The 13,717-nt window shown below is 35.9% G+C and overlaps 1 protein-coding gene across 8 annotated transcripts in view; it reads left to right on the plus strand.

The window, feature by feature from the left end:
• Window positions 1-13,717, plus strand: part of LOC120531052 (protein kinase C zeta type) — a 677,641-nt gene that overhangs the window by 299,704 nt on the left and 364,220 nt on the right. For all 8 annotated transcript variants that reach the window (XM_039756040.1, XM_039756039.1, XM_039756044.1 and 5 more), the window contains 2 exons: window positions 4,834-4,886; window positions 5,158-5,346. In XM_039756040.1, coding sequence (XP_039611974.1) covers window positions 4,834-4,886; window positions 5,158-5,346 — 242 coding nt within the window. The remainder of the gene's footprint in view (window positions 1-4,833; window positions 4,887-5,157; window positions 5,347-13,717) is intronic.

Here is a 13,717-nt window from a genome sequence, read left to right on the forward strand (position 1 = left end):
AAGAGAGGACAGGAGAGTGAGACCTTAGAATGGCCAGGGCATGGTTTTTTAAATGTTCGAAGCCCGTTTCATGCGGCAAGCCAGCAGCTGATCCCGCAAAGAGGAGGTGTAACAGTGTGTTTTTTCCCCCACTGAAATACTGTTTAAGAGGGAAGTTCTAAAGAGCGGCGGAATCCCCCAGCGGTAGTGGTCACAGTATTGTATTGAAGCAAAAGAACTCCTTGAGGCAGCAGTCCCCGCCTCTTGGATCGAATAGCAGGCTACACATTGGTCTCCAGCAAGTCACAGTAACTTACATTAGTGACTGTAGTACCCCTCAGCATGTAGTGTTCGACAAAAATTCTGGTGCACGAGTGGTTGCGAGGACAAGACAAAAACCTTTTATTTTGCTGGAATCTAGGCACTTCCAGGGAGGCGGCGCAAGTGCATTGAGAAGGGTGGAGACTGCATTGAGAAATGGCATTATCAGTTTTGTTAAGGTTCGTTCTATTTTATAGCTTTAGCTTGACTCCCCCTTGTATATTAATGGGAAAAGGCAGTCCATTCTCTGTGTCTGTCAGAGTAGTACATGCTCTTAAGTCCTGGGAAGCAGTTGGTTGCTCTCCTTTGCACAGCTTCAAGTGCTGCTATGTCTGTCTTGTACCACTGTGTCCAGAACTGCACACATTACTCTAGATGTGGCCTTACTAGTGCATTATATAGTTTGAGCATAACTCTTCTTCACTTAAAATCAGTCATTTTTAATATACAACTTAAACTTTTATATTCCTTTTTAATTGCTTCTGTGCATTGCTTAGCTAAATCTTTTTAAGATACATATCAAGATTTTATTTCCTTTATTTGGTTGCAAAACAATAGAATACAACATAAACAAATACCATAGAAACTTCAACAGTATGGTTTAAAGACAATCTATAAACTTCCACCCAACAAAGAGAACTATAGAAAAATAGAGAGCCCTGTCTAAAATCTTTCTTTGCATAAGAAAAAACAGAATGTGAAATTAGACTGGGTAAATGCCTGGCATGATTACTTTAGAATTATATTAAGCTCTTGACAAGTTCTGAAAAAAAATTATGAATGTATCCTCATAAAGATAATTTGTTTTTCAATTCAAGAGAATACAGAACATTGCTTTTCCATTGAGTTATTGAGGGTGTACTAGAATGCTTCCAGTTAAGCAAAATACATCTTTGTGCAAGTAGTGTAGTATATTATTGGATATTAGGATATCGTAACCATTTTATAGCACAATTTTATCCAAATAGTGAAATATCACTGTTAAGATGTTAGGAGTAATTTTAAATCCAAGGTTATTCAACAAATGTTTGCCCTAAATGGTTTTATTATAGGACATTCCTTGTAGACTGGACCTATTTGATACAGGTGCTTTTTATATTCTTTTAATGCAGTAATGCACTACTGTGTTTATAATGACAAGATTTGATTTGATGACATTGTTCACAGTTTGGATTTTGGTCTGAGTACATTTGAGACAATTTTAGGCAAGATGTGTGATTGATGAACAGTTTTTAGTTTATCTCAAAGCACAATGTATTTAATGAACAGTTGGACTGTATTCCTTTTTTGAAATGTTAAGAGAGGGGTCTTCTTCCTACTATTTCCTAAGATCACTAAGGGCTAAGTTCCTTGATTTTTTTTTTTAAATACTGTATATATTTTGGAGATGTTCTCTGATTTTATACTAGCCAGTAACACCTTAGTAGCAGATTTAGGTGAAGAATGAGAGATTTTGAGAATGCTGTTTGTTAATCTAGAGATCTCTAACTTTCACAATCCTAAGCATCTTCCATAGATAAATTTCGGTAAAGTTTAAGAAATGTAATAGGCGATTATCATGTATAGGGATAACAGATATTAGCTTCTGGGCCCTTTAAAAAGCCCAAAATTAATTCTGTATATTTAGTATAAGGTGAGCCAATTGTTTGCTGATAAACTAATGATGATTATTATTGACTGGATCAGACAGAAGTTCATACAAAGAAGATTTAGAATAGGATTTAATTTCCATTCCTTTTCATTTGAACCAAGCAGATGTAGATTCATGAACTTGTCAATTTTGAATATTTTATTGTAGGGGTATTTACATTCCAGTGATTGAAGTGAAAATGACTTAAGTGTCATTCCTCCTTGAGCTTTAGATTTCTGTAGAGTTGCCCTTTTAATGTTTGAGTTTTCAAATAATTGATGTTACAATTGAGCCTAACTTTTTAAAGAAGGATTTGTTGATATGCTTTATGTAGGGTTTCTTTAAAAGGTATCGGAGCTCTGGAAGAATATTCATTTTGACAATATTGAATATCATAGCTAAAATAAGAAGGGAGGTTGGACCATCTATTAAAATTGTTTTCCACCACCTGCAGAAAATTTTCTTAGTCTTTGTTTCCTTGTAATTGTTTTTGCCAGATATCTTAACTATTCTGATATAATCAGTGAAAAAAAATATCCAGCTCAGACTAACCTTCTGCAGAATTCACTATAAAAATATGCTTTTATTCAAATTCATTTTATACCTGGAGTGTTATGAACTGGAGTTTTCTCCAAGGCAAAATGGATGAGACCTTACAAAGCAAACTAGGGAATAGGCCAGACTCTTGCCTGATCTTCCTAGCAGAGGTGCACGAGACTTCAGCCTGGATCATAAGGCACCTACTGGCCTCAACTGGAGTAGGTCCAAAAATGGGGAGCTGGCAAACAAATATAAAAAACTCAAAGAATATACCAAAAGAGGAAGGATTACCATAAACCTTCGGCTTATAAAAACAGGAATAACAAGGAATATTTAAATCATTTATTTAACAAACATAGAAAAATACAAGGCAATCTGGAGCAAGAAAAGTTCCAACTCTATCTAATTAGAATCCGGGAAAACATGAAAGAAATATCAAATCAATTACAAAACTCTCAACCAATTTAAATAACCTGAGGGAGGACCGAGAAGGGTGATGATGTTAGGGTGGTCCTGCTTTTTGAGGCTTCGCCAACAAAGAATATGGAGCATACATTTAGAGTCACTGCACATAAGCCTAAAATTTTTGCATGGAATGTCAGCACTTTAAACTTGGGCCAGCTGCACTCATTCCTGCTAGTTGTTTTCCATCACCATCACACTGATGTGGATTTAAAATTGGCATTGCATCTGCAAACTGCTGATCTCTTCTATTTGAAATGATAATGTGCAACTTCCTTTATTGCTCTCTCAAAAAAATTTGTATTCTTAATTTATAAGCTACACTGTGCAAGAATAAGAACTTGTTGACCTGAGTAATTTGTGTTACTTGCAAGCACAGCTGAAAGGGCATATATTACTTTTTGCCTTTGCCCTTTTTGCTTATGCATGTTTTCTGATCTCACCAATTTTGTGCTTTTAAGTTTTTTTTTTTTTTCCAATTTACTCCATCATTCTGCCAAAGAAATCACTTTTTCTTCCTGTCAGAATTTGCTATCTCTTATTGATCGTACTTTCACTTAACATACTCTTCTTTTGTTCCTCTGATCAGAGTTGTTGTACTACACATTGAACCACTTTTAGTTGCACCTGCTGCACTAAGACGTGGAAATTTAATTCTCGTCTTCTGAAAATTAAATCTCTTTGCAAACAACTTAATTTCAACTAGATCATTTCTAGCATTTAATAATTGGCCCTTTGGATTAAGATGGTGCGTTTTGGGAGGAAATTAAATATACAATATAGGCAGTTCTCCGTTCCTTGTATTGGGAAATTATAAACTCTGACATATTAAGGACAAGCTACAACCTCAGCTCACATCCAAGGAAATGGAATAACCTCTTGTGGTTTATAAATGTCATAAACTGTAATTGTCAACACTGCAAGAGCTAAATGGCCATTTAGAGCAGAGTAAATCATAACTGTTTTTAGGGCCAAACCAAGCTGACTACTGCCTCTTAATCAAGAAGAATGCCTGTTTTGCCTCCATACCATCTGTCCATACTAAATATCTTTCTGTTTCTAGTGAACTTAAAGAGGATTTGGACTCTGTGAATGGGGAAACCTTATGATGGGATGAATTGCCATCTTAGCTTTTTTCCACATTTGGGAATAAATTATCCATCATTCTCTTTGATATGATCAATGAAGCCACCTCTTCTGCCAATTGAAACCCATCAATTAGTATATGGCAGTTATTTCTTTCTTTTAAATCATGGTAAGAACCCTACACCATGTCAAGTTTACTTGCTCCTCTGTCTTATTAACACAGACACAAAACTATTAGCTAAAATTCTGGCCATTCACTTTCAGAAAATCATTAGTAAATTCATCTATCCTGTTAGGCCTGGCTTTGTGTAGTCATGGTTGACTTTTGATAATATATGGAAAATTCAGCATATCATTGATTTGCAGTGCCCTGGAAATTTGTACATCTAATTGTTATACAGCATTGCATAACAGTGGGTTTAGGTTGTCTTTTATGGCATATAAAGTACATGCCAAGTGGTAAGTTTTTACCAGTAAATATCTTAATTGCTGAAGGTATGTTCATCTTAAATGTAATTCTTGTTTTTATTTTATGAAATTAACATCTAGTTTAATTTACTTTATTGAGCTTCTGTTTTTTTTTAGTCTTTTTAATTTCATTTTTCTCTGATTTTTAATGTTTTTTCTTGTCTTCACTTTTAATTATTCTCTCAAAAGTGTTATTTTATTGTATTAGCTTGTCTGTTATGTTAAATATTTTAGCAAAGGAATTTCCTATCTATTTTAAAATCCTTAAAAATGTTTTGTTTCTGTTTACTTTCTCAGTCTTTCTTCAATTTCTTATTTTCCATGTTTATTTTCTCCCTTTGCTGTAGTTGCTTATATCCCACATAGTTCAAAGCTGGAGGATGTAGAGGACGATAGTGAGGTAAGTACTAGCCTTCAACTCTGAGTGTTTGCACCATGGGTGTTTGTGATTCTTAACATGCAGAAAGTTTATAAATGGAGGCCCACATGAGAGACATGAGTGAGCTACACTATACGGTGTAGGTTAAATTGAAACCCATTGTTTAAGCAAAATATTTTATTTTTTCCATTAGGGTACTTTTGTTGTATGGCTTTACACAAAGTATACAATGGTTTTCTAATCAAATTCCATAATGTCATCAAGCTCACTTTCTTCCTCTCTCAATGTGTAGGACATCAAAGCAGTAGTAGATGGCATTGATGGGATAAAAATTTCACCAGGACTGGGCCTGGCAGATTTTGACCTCATTCGTGTCATTGGACGCGGAAGCTATGCCAAGGTCTTGTTGGTGCGATTAAAGAAGAATGACCAGATTTATGCCATGAAAGTTGTTAAAAAGGAGCTGGTACATGATGACGAGGTGAGCTATCTTTTCTCCAAGTGACCTCTAGATTCTAAGTTTTACAGAAAACTCTGTAAAGTCCAACCAGATATGTGAAATTCTTCTCTTGAAACTATTAGCTAGTTCAAAGTAAAAGATAATTATGCCTGTTTACATATAATGTTGATAATTATGACTTTTTCAATGGATTTTACTGCAGTGTAGTCTGAAAGGCATTTTAAGTAAGTGGTCAACATTTAAGACAACTTTGTAATTTTAGTCAAGCTAAACAGGTATAACTCTGCCAATCATAACAAGTGATTGATGGTCATGATATTCATTGTTCTTTCTCCATTTGCTACTTTTACAGAGTTGTTTCTGTTGTGTAATTCTAGCATTGTTTAAACTATTAACTTCACTAAACTTTGTTTGCTTTTCAAATTATTAAAAAAAAATATGTCAGAGGATGGTATATACCTGGTTAAGTGGAATATGGGATAAAGAACTCCAAGAAGGTATCAAGCTGTAGTGTTGTAAGTGAACAGAAAGGAATAGAGTCAGTGGCGTAGCATGGGTGTCAGCCGCCCGGGGCGGAGGAAAATTTCGCCGCCCCCTTATTTAGGTATATCAATTTAAAAGACTAAAATATACAGTAATTCTTTGCCGCCCCTAAAAGTGCAGCCCGGGGCGGGCTGCCCCTGCCACCCCCACTACGCTATGCCACTGAATAGAGTGCAAAATTATGATTAAAAATAAACATAGAATTACCAAATAATGCTTTGCTAAACAAAGAAACATACATGAAAAATTTAATGATGCAGCTGTTGTCAAAATATAAATATCAAACTTCCCCTTTTAACCAAGCCAGTGTCACAATATCCAGTTTTTTTAGAATTTATGGACTGATCTTTTCCACTCCCATAATTTTTCCACTGTTGCTTTTCAATCACTGTAGAAATCTCATACATGGTTGGGGTCGGGGCCATTTCTAACACTGTTTTCTCTAAGGAAGTCATACCTACCAGGTTAATGAATTGTTAAGTGTTCCTTCAACCTATCTATGATATACCCAGTTGATGTCAATATTTTTTACTCTTGCTGATGCAGTCTTGGTTATGTTATTTCTACCCTATCTGAGTCACAAATGTATTACCAGAACCTGTTTGATGGCATCTGAAATGTGTTCTCCTTGGCTTCAACAACTCCATCAACACTCTGGAATGAAAGTTCTCTTTCTTCTGCTTTAAAATTCTTTTTACCACTAGTGTACACCAATAGGTATTGTGCCTGTCACTTTTATATGTACCAAGTATGTTTTGACTGCTGCTGCTTCTGCCTATTTTCACTGCAAATGTTTTGAGCAAGGGTGCATGCTAACTCTGGAGAGGCAGGAGAACCATTTCTAGAAAAAAAAGTAGAACTCATTCTTAACATTTTTTAACAGAACTCTTTGCTAGTCATTACCAACACACCACAAGTAATCATTTGGGTATTCATTCTTGTATTCTACAGTATCTCTCAACCAAAATATAATAATCTGACAGCTAAGCATTTTTCCCCAAGTGTTCAAAACATATAGTCTTAGATGACACAATTGAGCTAATTAAAGTTGATGATTGACTTTTAGCTTGTGGAAGAAATGGTCTTCATTTTTCCCAGCAAAATAACACCAACAATCTTTTGATTAAGAAACAGAAAAAGAACAAAGCAAAACACTTGCTAGCAAGAAAAAGTTAAATTAGAATCCAGGTGTAATTTTGGGTAGTCCTGTTATTGGATTTTATAGTAATATTGTACAGTGAAAATGCAAATTCAATTTCCAATTTCCAGAGATATATCCAGTCACAAACTTCTAATTTTTGGTAATACAGATAACAATCCCTGGAACACTTGATCCCAACAGAAAGAAACTGCACTGTAAACAATATTATACAGTAATAGAATCTTTACTAGAGAAATATCTTACAAATACTACATTTATTTCCTTCTAGGCTTTGTATTTTGCTCAGAAACCAGTAACAATTAGACAAACCACTATCTATGGCCATATCAGCTCTATATAAATGTGAAATAAGGAGCCTATGGTGTATTAGCTATAGCACTTTTTAATACCCTTTAATTAACTTCTACTGGTCCAATGTAGTTAAGTACCAGATACACTTATAAGCAACCTCATGATTGAATATGGTATTTCTTATGCAAATCCAAGACCAACATAGAAATCTACTGACCACTTTAATTCCCAATGATACTCCTATTGTATAAATTGTTGAGCTCACAAATCACAAGAAATGTTTCACCTTCAAAGCTAAGCCTCAAAAAACTCTGACATGACCTCAATACATAAAGTCGGTCTGGCCCTAGAACTCCTAAGCAGGTTTATGGCCTACACACAAAAAAAGACAGAAATTTACAAATTCAAAAAGGGGAGAAGCAGCAAAACTTCTGTTCAAATGAATAAAAACAGCATCTTTTTCATCTGTGGTCACTCAAAAATAAAACTAATTTAAAACTAGTGACTAAACTAGTACTAAAATAAAACTAGTGACTAAGGTCACTAACTGTGACCTTAATTGGCTATGTTCTCTTCCTTCTAATTCCATCAAATATTCTGTCTGTCTGTATTAGTAGAGAAAGAGAGTGACTATCAAAATGAACTACTGACTGATGAATGTGTTAAGAAACATTCTGTTTCTATAGTATCGCAGCTAATGATAAATGTTGTGGCGTTTGTAAGGTTGGCTTGTTACTTAAGTTTTTCTAGCTTGGCTCAGCTACAGTACTAATGGCTTTGTTTTATACTAGTAGCAATAATTATTTTATATGCAGCCCTCAAGTTCATAGATTTTACAAATTATTGGTAATGGTAATTATATGGATTATTGGTAATTATGTGGATTCATATTGGGGGGCTTCAGGGAATCAAAGTACATCCCCAGATTACTTTGAATTAGTTTGAAATATTTGCTGTGTTATGAAGAGTATGCATTTGAAATTACTGTGCTAACTGTATTTCTTCATATATTAATTACTGCACTAAATACTATTGTGCAATGGATTGCTTATGGTAACGAGTTCTGCATATTTAAAAATATTTTATACTGATAGTGACTAGAAATGCATTTTAATGCAGAGTATACACCTTTCATTCACTTATATTCTCCTTTGATTTTCATCCTTTGATGGTTACATACTTATGTACCATACTAATTGTTAGTTCTTGGAAAGACTGCCACATTACTCAACAGCAACTGTTGCATGTAATCAGAAAATATTAAGTACCTGAACTTAGCTTCCTTCATCTGAGCCAGTTTTGTACCTGTGTACCTTGAATTCTCATTTACTGAGTTTGATTGTAAGCACCTTTTGTGAGACCTTAACAAAAGCTTTCCGTAATGCAAGATAAATTTTAGGACTTTAAATGAAATTTTTCCATCCTGTTACATTTAAGTACAAAAATTAAAAGAAATGTTATGAAAACTTACCAACTTAGTTTTTATTCATTTATACAATATTGTTGTAAATCAATTAACAATGAAAATATTTAGTCAATCTAATATTTTAAGTATGTATGTAAAGAAAGCAACAATACATGTACAAGTGGAATCCCATTGAAATTAAATTCATGGGACCATAAAAATATTTTGTTTTAATGGAAATTTCTTTAGATATACTATTGTGACCAAGGTCGCTGGAAATTCACCCATCTCTAACAACAGCAATTTAAGAACCACTCCATAGCTGCTTTTCTGCATTTTACTGTATAATGTTCTTATCGCATGATGTTTAAAACATTTCACCCCCACCCTGAACTCACCTTTCTGTCTCTTGTGCAGTTAACTCTGTGACCAAAGCTTGACAATGCATATATAAAAAAAGTGCTTCTTAAACTACAAAAAATATTTTATTTGAAAATTAGACGTTAGATGTAACTTTTTTTTTTTAATACAAATTAGGTATGAATATAGAATGAAAATAAGAGGTTAGATGTAACTTTTTGTTTATCGTAATACAAGTATGAATACAGAATGAAAATGAGACATTAGATGTCATTTTTTATAGAAATAAAAATGCATTTCTAATTTTTTTTTTTATCTTTCATGTCCCAGTACCTGCTCTTTAACTTTGTCCTCTATTTTTTTTTCCCAATCCTTCAGAATTGTTAACAGCATTGAAGGCATGATTCAAAATGCTTTCACCACGTCATTTTTCTTCATACCAGAATCAACCTTTTCCAGGATTAATTTTTCTTTCAGCGTAAATTGACACAGTTTCTCACTTTTTTATGTTTATCGCAAAGAGAACTTTGAGAATCAATGTGAAACTTGAACAGTACTATATCTGCACATAACACAAATACCCATGTGGACGCTCAGTGGAGCACTAACTCAGAATTTGACTATACCTGTATGTTGTCTCACATACACTTGCCGAGACTACCCGGGACTGGAAATTTCACAACAGACTCACTTTCTTTTGGTCTAGGAAGAAAGACAGCCTGTTGCAGTTTTCCCCGAGACTCTGCGAAGGTGTAGGTGCAACATAAAATATTTTTTACATTGAATTATTATCTTTGGTGGCCGTATTTGGTCGAGAAAAATGTTAGTTATACTGAAATTTTACATTTCGTTAAAACCCATTCCTTCTAACATGATGCTGTATGAACAATTGTCCAGGTCAGCAAAGATTGTTATTATGAAAATTTTGTTACTTCGGTTTTTGCTATAATGGGATTTGACCTGTATATTGACTTAATAACTTGATTGTGCAGGTAACTTGTTTTAACTATGACTAGTTTTTGTCACTTCTTAGTGTTTTTTTGATCTAAAACTTTGTTTGGTGATACTTTTGCTTGTACATGTTTTCTGATTTGTCAATGTGAATCATCCAGCAGTAGTCTACAGTCATACTGAAATCCCACCATCTCTGGTACCTTCTTTCCTTGTCCTTAATATCCTTCACTCATCACTCCAAGAAACTATTATTTTCACAATTTCTCTATATTTTGGATCTTTGTTACCTAAAAAGGTGTATCATTCAAAAAGTCATTTCTACAAGCCTCTCGTTCCAGGTCATTCATTGCACCATCAAATTCTACATTTAAAATCAGTTTTCTAATATTGGAGGTTGAGAACATGGGCTGATAGCACATTGCCACACCTAACACACAATGAAGCACCTGGATTGGGAGCCGAGTGCAACAGGTGGCTGGAGTGCCAATGCTGCCAACAACTCCCAAGTATTCCCTGTAAATTGGAGGACCAGCTTGCAGGACAGGATGAAGATTAATGTCATATCTTCAATAGTCCAACGACGATCTTCGTAAATTGCATTGCAAACGTTTTCAAGATTTTCGTCATTCCTAATTGTGGAAGGTTGGCCAGATCTTGGTTGGTCTTCAAGTGACATTTCCCCTCATTTGAAACATGAAAACCACTTGTAGACCTGTGTTTTACTTAAGGCTTCCTCTTTAAAAGCAGTTTCAAGCATAACTACAGTTTCTGCAGCTGTTTTCTCTAAGAGAAACAAATTTTAACACAGACTCGATGTTCTTTATGTGATCACCCATCATAAAAATCGCAGAACATGTTTAATAAGCACCAAAAAAAACGACACAGAATGTCATACGAACAATACAGAGCAACGCCACTTGGTAGACTGTCACAGAATACTGTAAGTATGCCACACCTAGTGGCTAAATTCGCAACTAAGTCTAGATATTGTAACTTTTTTTTAGTGCTACTGAAACTTTTTTGTTGTTTTCTTACACAATTTTTGTGCATGTGCAACAAGATCACACTTTGAAGCCCTGTATTGGACAAGACGTTTTTTCAATTTCTTTTATTATTGCTTCAATTGTTGCTTCTAATAATTTTTTTAAATACAAGTAAGCTGTCTGGCCAGTGATTACCAGAGTTGATGCAAACACATTTTTATATGTATAGTGTTGATTTGTCCCAGGGGACAGGATTCAGAATTATGCTTATTGTCTGTGAGCATTGTGTATGTTTTCTTTACACTTACTGTAAAGGTTTCTAGTCATTTGCTTCATTCTTCTCAAGCAACAGAATGATGACTTTAAATTATCTTTAAGAAGCTTTTATTAAAGAATTACTTTTAAATACACACGATGAATGAATAATTGAGTATTCATGCTACAGGATGGAACCCTTGGCCAATGGGAGATCATACTAATGTCATTTTACCTTATACAGTACAAAAGTGTAATCTGCTCAAATAAGATTTCAGCCCTACCAAAAATATACACTCAGATGGCCATTTAATTTTATTGATTCAGCTATGTTCTCACATTTGGTTATTTATTGACGTTGCACAAGGTATAGCCTAAAACTCATGCCACATTAGGGCATCTTCCCAGTGATTTTCATTCCGTCTTCATTTACATAATCTTAGTCAGTCTGAGGCTGTCGTCATCGAACTCCATTGAAGACAGTTGCCTAATGTGAAATAACAAACAACTGAGAACAACCTATCTGTGACTCTGTGAATCAAACAGGTTTGTTTTTCTTGATAGACAGACGGGCTGTGTACACAAGGGAGCAGACAAGCATAAAATGTAGCAACAAGGAATATTGAACCACACAAATAGAAGAGAAGCTTGTCTGTCTTATATGTTTTGTTTTATTTAATAAAACCGAATGGGAAAAAAGATGCAAAGGGCAGAGACTGCAGATCAATGCACCACAGCTATTAACCCTTTATACAGCACTGGTACAGCATGGTGACTGTGGACCTCACAAACAGAAAAGAAGTGCATCTGTCTGATGTCTCATATGTTGCATCCATAACAAAATGGAAAAAAGAAATAAAAGTCAAAGATTGCTGCAGCTTTTAACCCTTCATACAGCATAGACTATATCAAGCAACACATTGTTAACTGTCAGAAAAAAGGGCTAGCGGTTATTTACTTTTTGCAATGGTTCTCCCTCTACAATTACCAAACTATTGGGTACTAGTCCCTATCACTTTTGAGATGTTATCGACTCCTTCATACTTGCAAACTTCAGTAAAATTAATGTTGAAAGCATTTGCATTTTCTGTCTGTATATTCTAGCTTAGTTATTTTACTACTAAATTACTGAAATTTCACCTTTTCTGCAATATTTCTCTCTCTATGCCTTTCATACTTCCTAATATCTTTATTAATAATTTTTCTCATGCTCTCTTATACCCTATTGTTAGCAACAGAATTTTGTTATTCTTATATACCTTATACAGCTCTTTTTTACTGTTGTGACAGATTGGGGGCGCTGTCGTCCCCTTGAACCCTCAGATCAGACGCCAGACACCAGATAAAAGTCCAATATTTTGTTTTATTACAATGATAAAGTGCACAAAGCACCCTCCACTCCACTATATTGAAACAATAACCAATTGTTCCGGGTTATAGGGCAAATAGAAGTCCCTGGACCTTGCTGCAGTGACCCCTGGCAGCCCTCATGGTATCCAGCAGGGCTGTGCATTAAAACTCCAATGTCCATGAGGCCCTGCTGGAATTCGGGGCATCTCCATGTTGCAGAGAGGGCTCCATCTGGCGGCCTGAGGGTATTGGCCAGGATGAATGTCTGGGTCCGGCCATATCCCACAGTACTATCCACCAACCCCCCTAACCACTAAAACCCAGCAAAGAACCATGGTTCAAAGCGTCCAGCCCTGCAAGGAACGTCTTCCTCCAGGAGGAATTTGTTGTGTCTGGTTCTTGACTCCGTCTTGTCATATAATTATAGGAGAACCGTAGGAAGACATTGTGAAACCACTTCTCTTCCTCCCCGGCTCTCCTGGGACAATTCTGCCACACATGGCCTGGCCGATGGCATTCATAACAGAGTCACCGTCCTCCTGGTATTTTCCCTCTGCGAGACTGGAAACAGCTCAGAATATTTAGTTCCGCCCCCTTTATCCGCTGAGGAGGGTTCCACCGCAGTACTGGAGCTTGCAGCTCTCTTCTGTACTTTGTCAGGAGACCCCCGTTTCTCTTTTGGGATCTCCTGTTTAATCTGGGGCTTGTCTACAGTCTGAGTATGTCTATGGAAAAGAGAGAGCCCTTTTACTGTCTGCATCCTCATCGATTTATAAATGACTGGTGTCGGTGTCTTCAGGATCGCATCGCTCCGGCAGACAGCACTATTCAGCTGCTCCGGCTTGATCGATCCTTTCATCAAGCACCCAGTCCACATTCCCGACTCTCTTGTTGGGTTCGCGGTGACTTGGCACCAGCTACTAATTAATCGCGGGCCCGGTTCACACTGCGTCCCACTATGATGTATGGTACGGGTCTTGCTTACTTGTACCACCGCATTAACCATGACGGGAGACTCCCGACTAAATCGCCGTAGGTACTCTTTCACCTTTCTTAACGGCACTTCAGCCGCTGCTCCCAGCTCCCCAA

The sequence above is a fragment of the Polypterus senegalus genome, chromosome 6 (genome assembly GCF_016835505.1).
Source record: "Polypterus senegalus isolate Bchr_013 chromosome 6, ASM1683550v1, whole genome shotgun sequence".
Lineage (NCBI taxonomy): Eukaryota > Metazoa > Chordata > Cladistia > Polypteriformes > Polypteridae > Polypterus > Polypterus senegalus.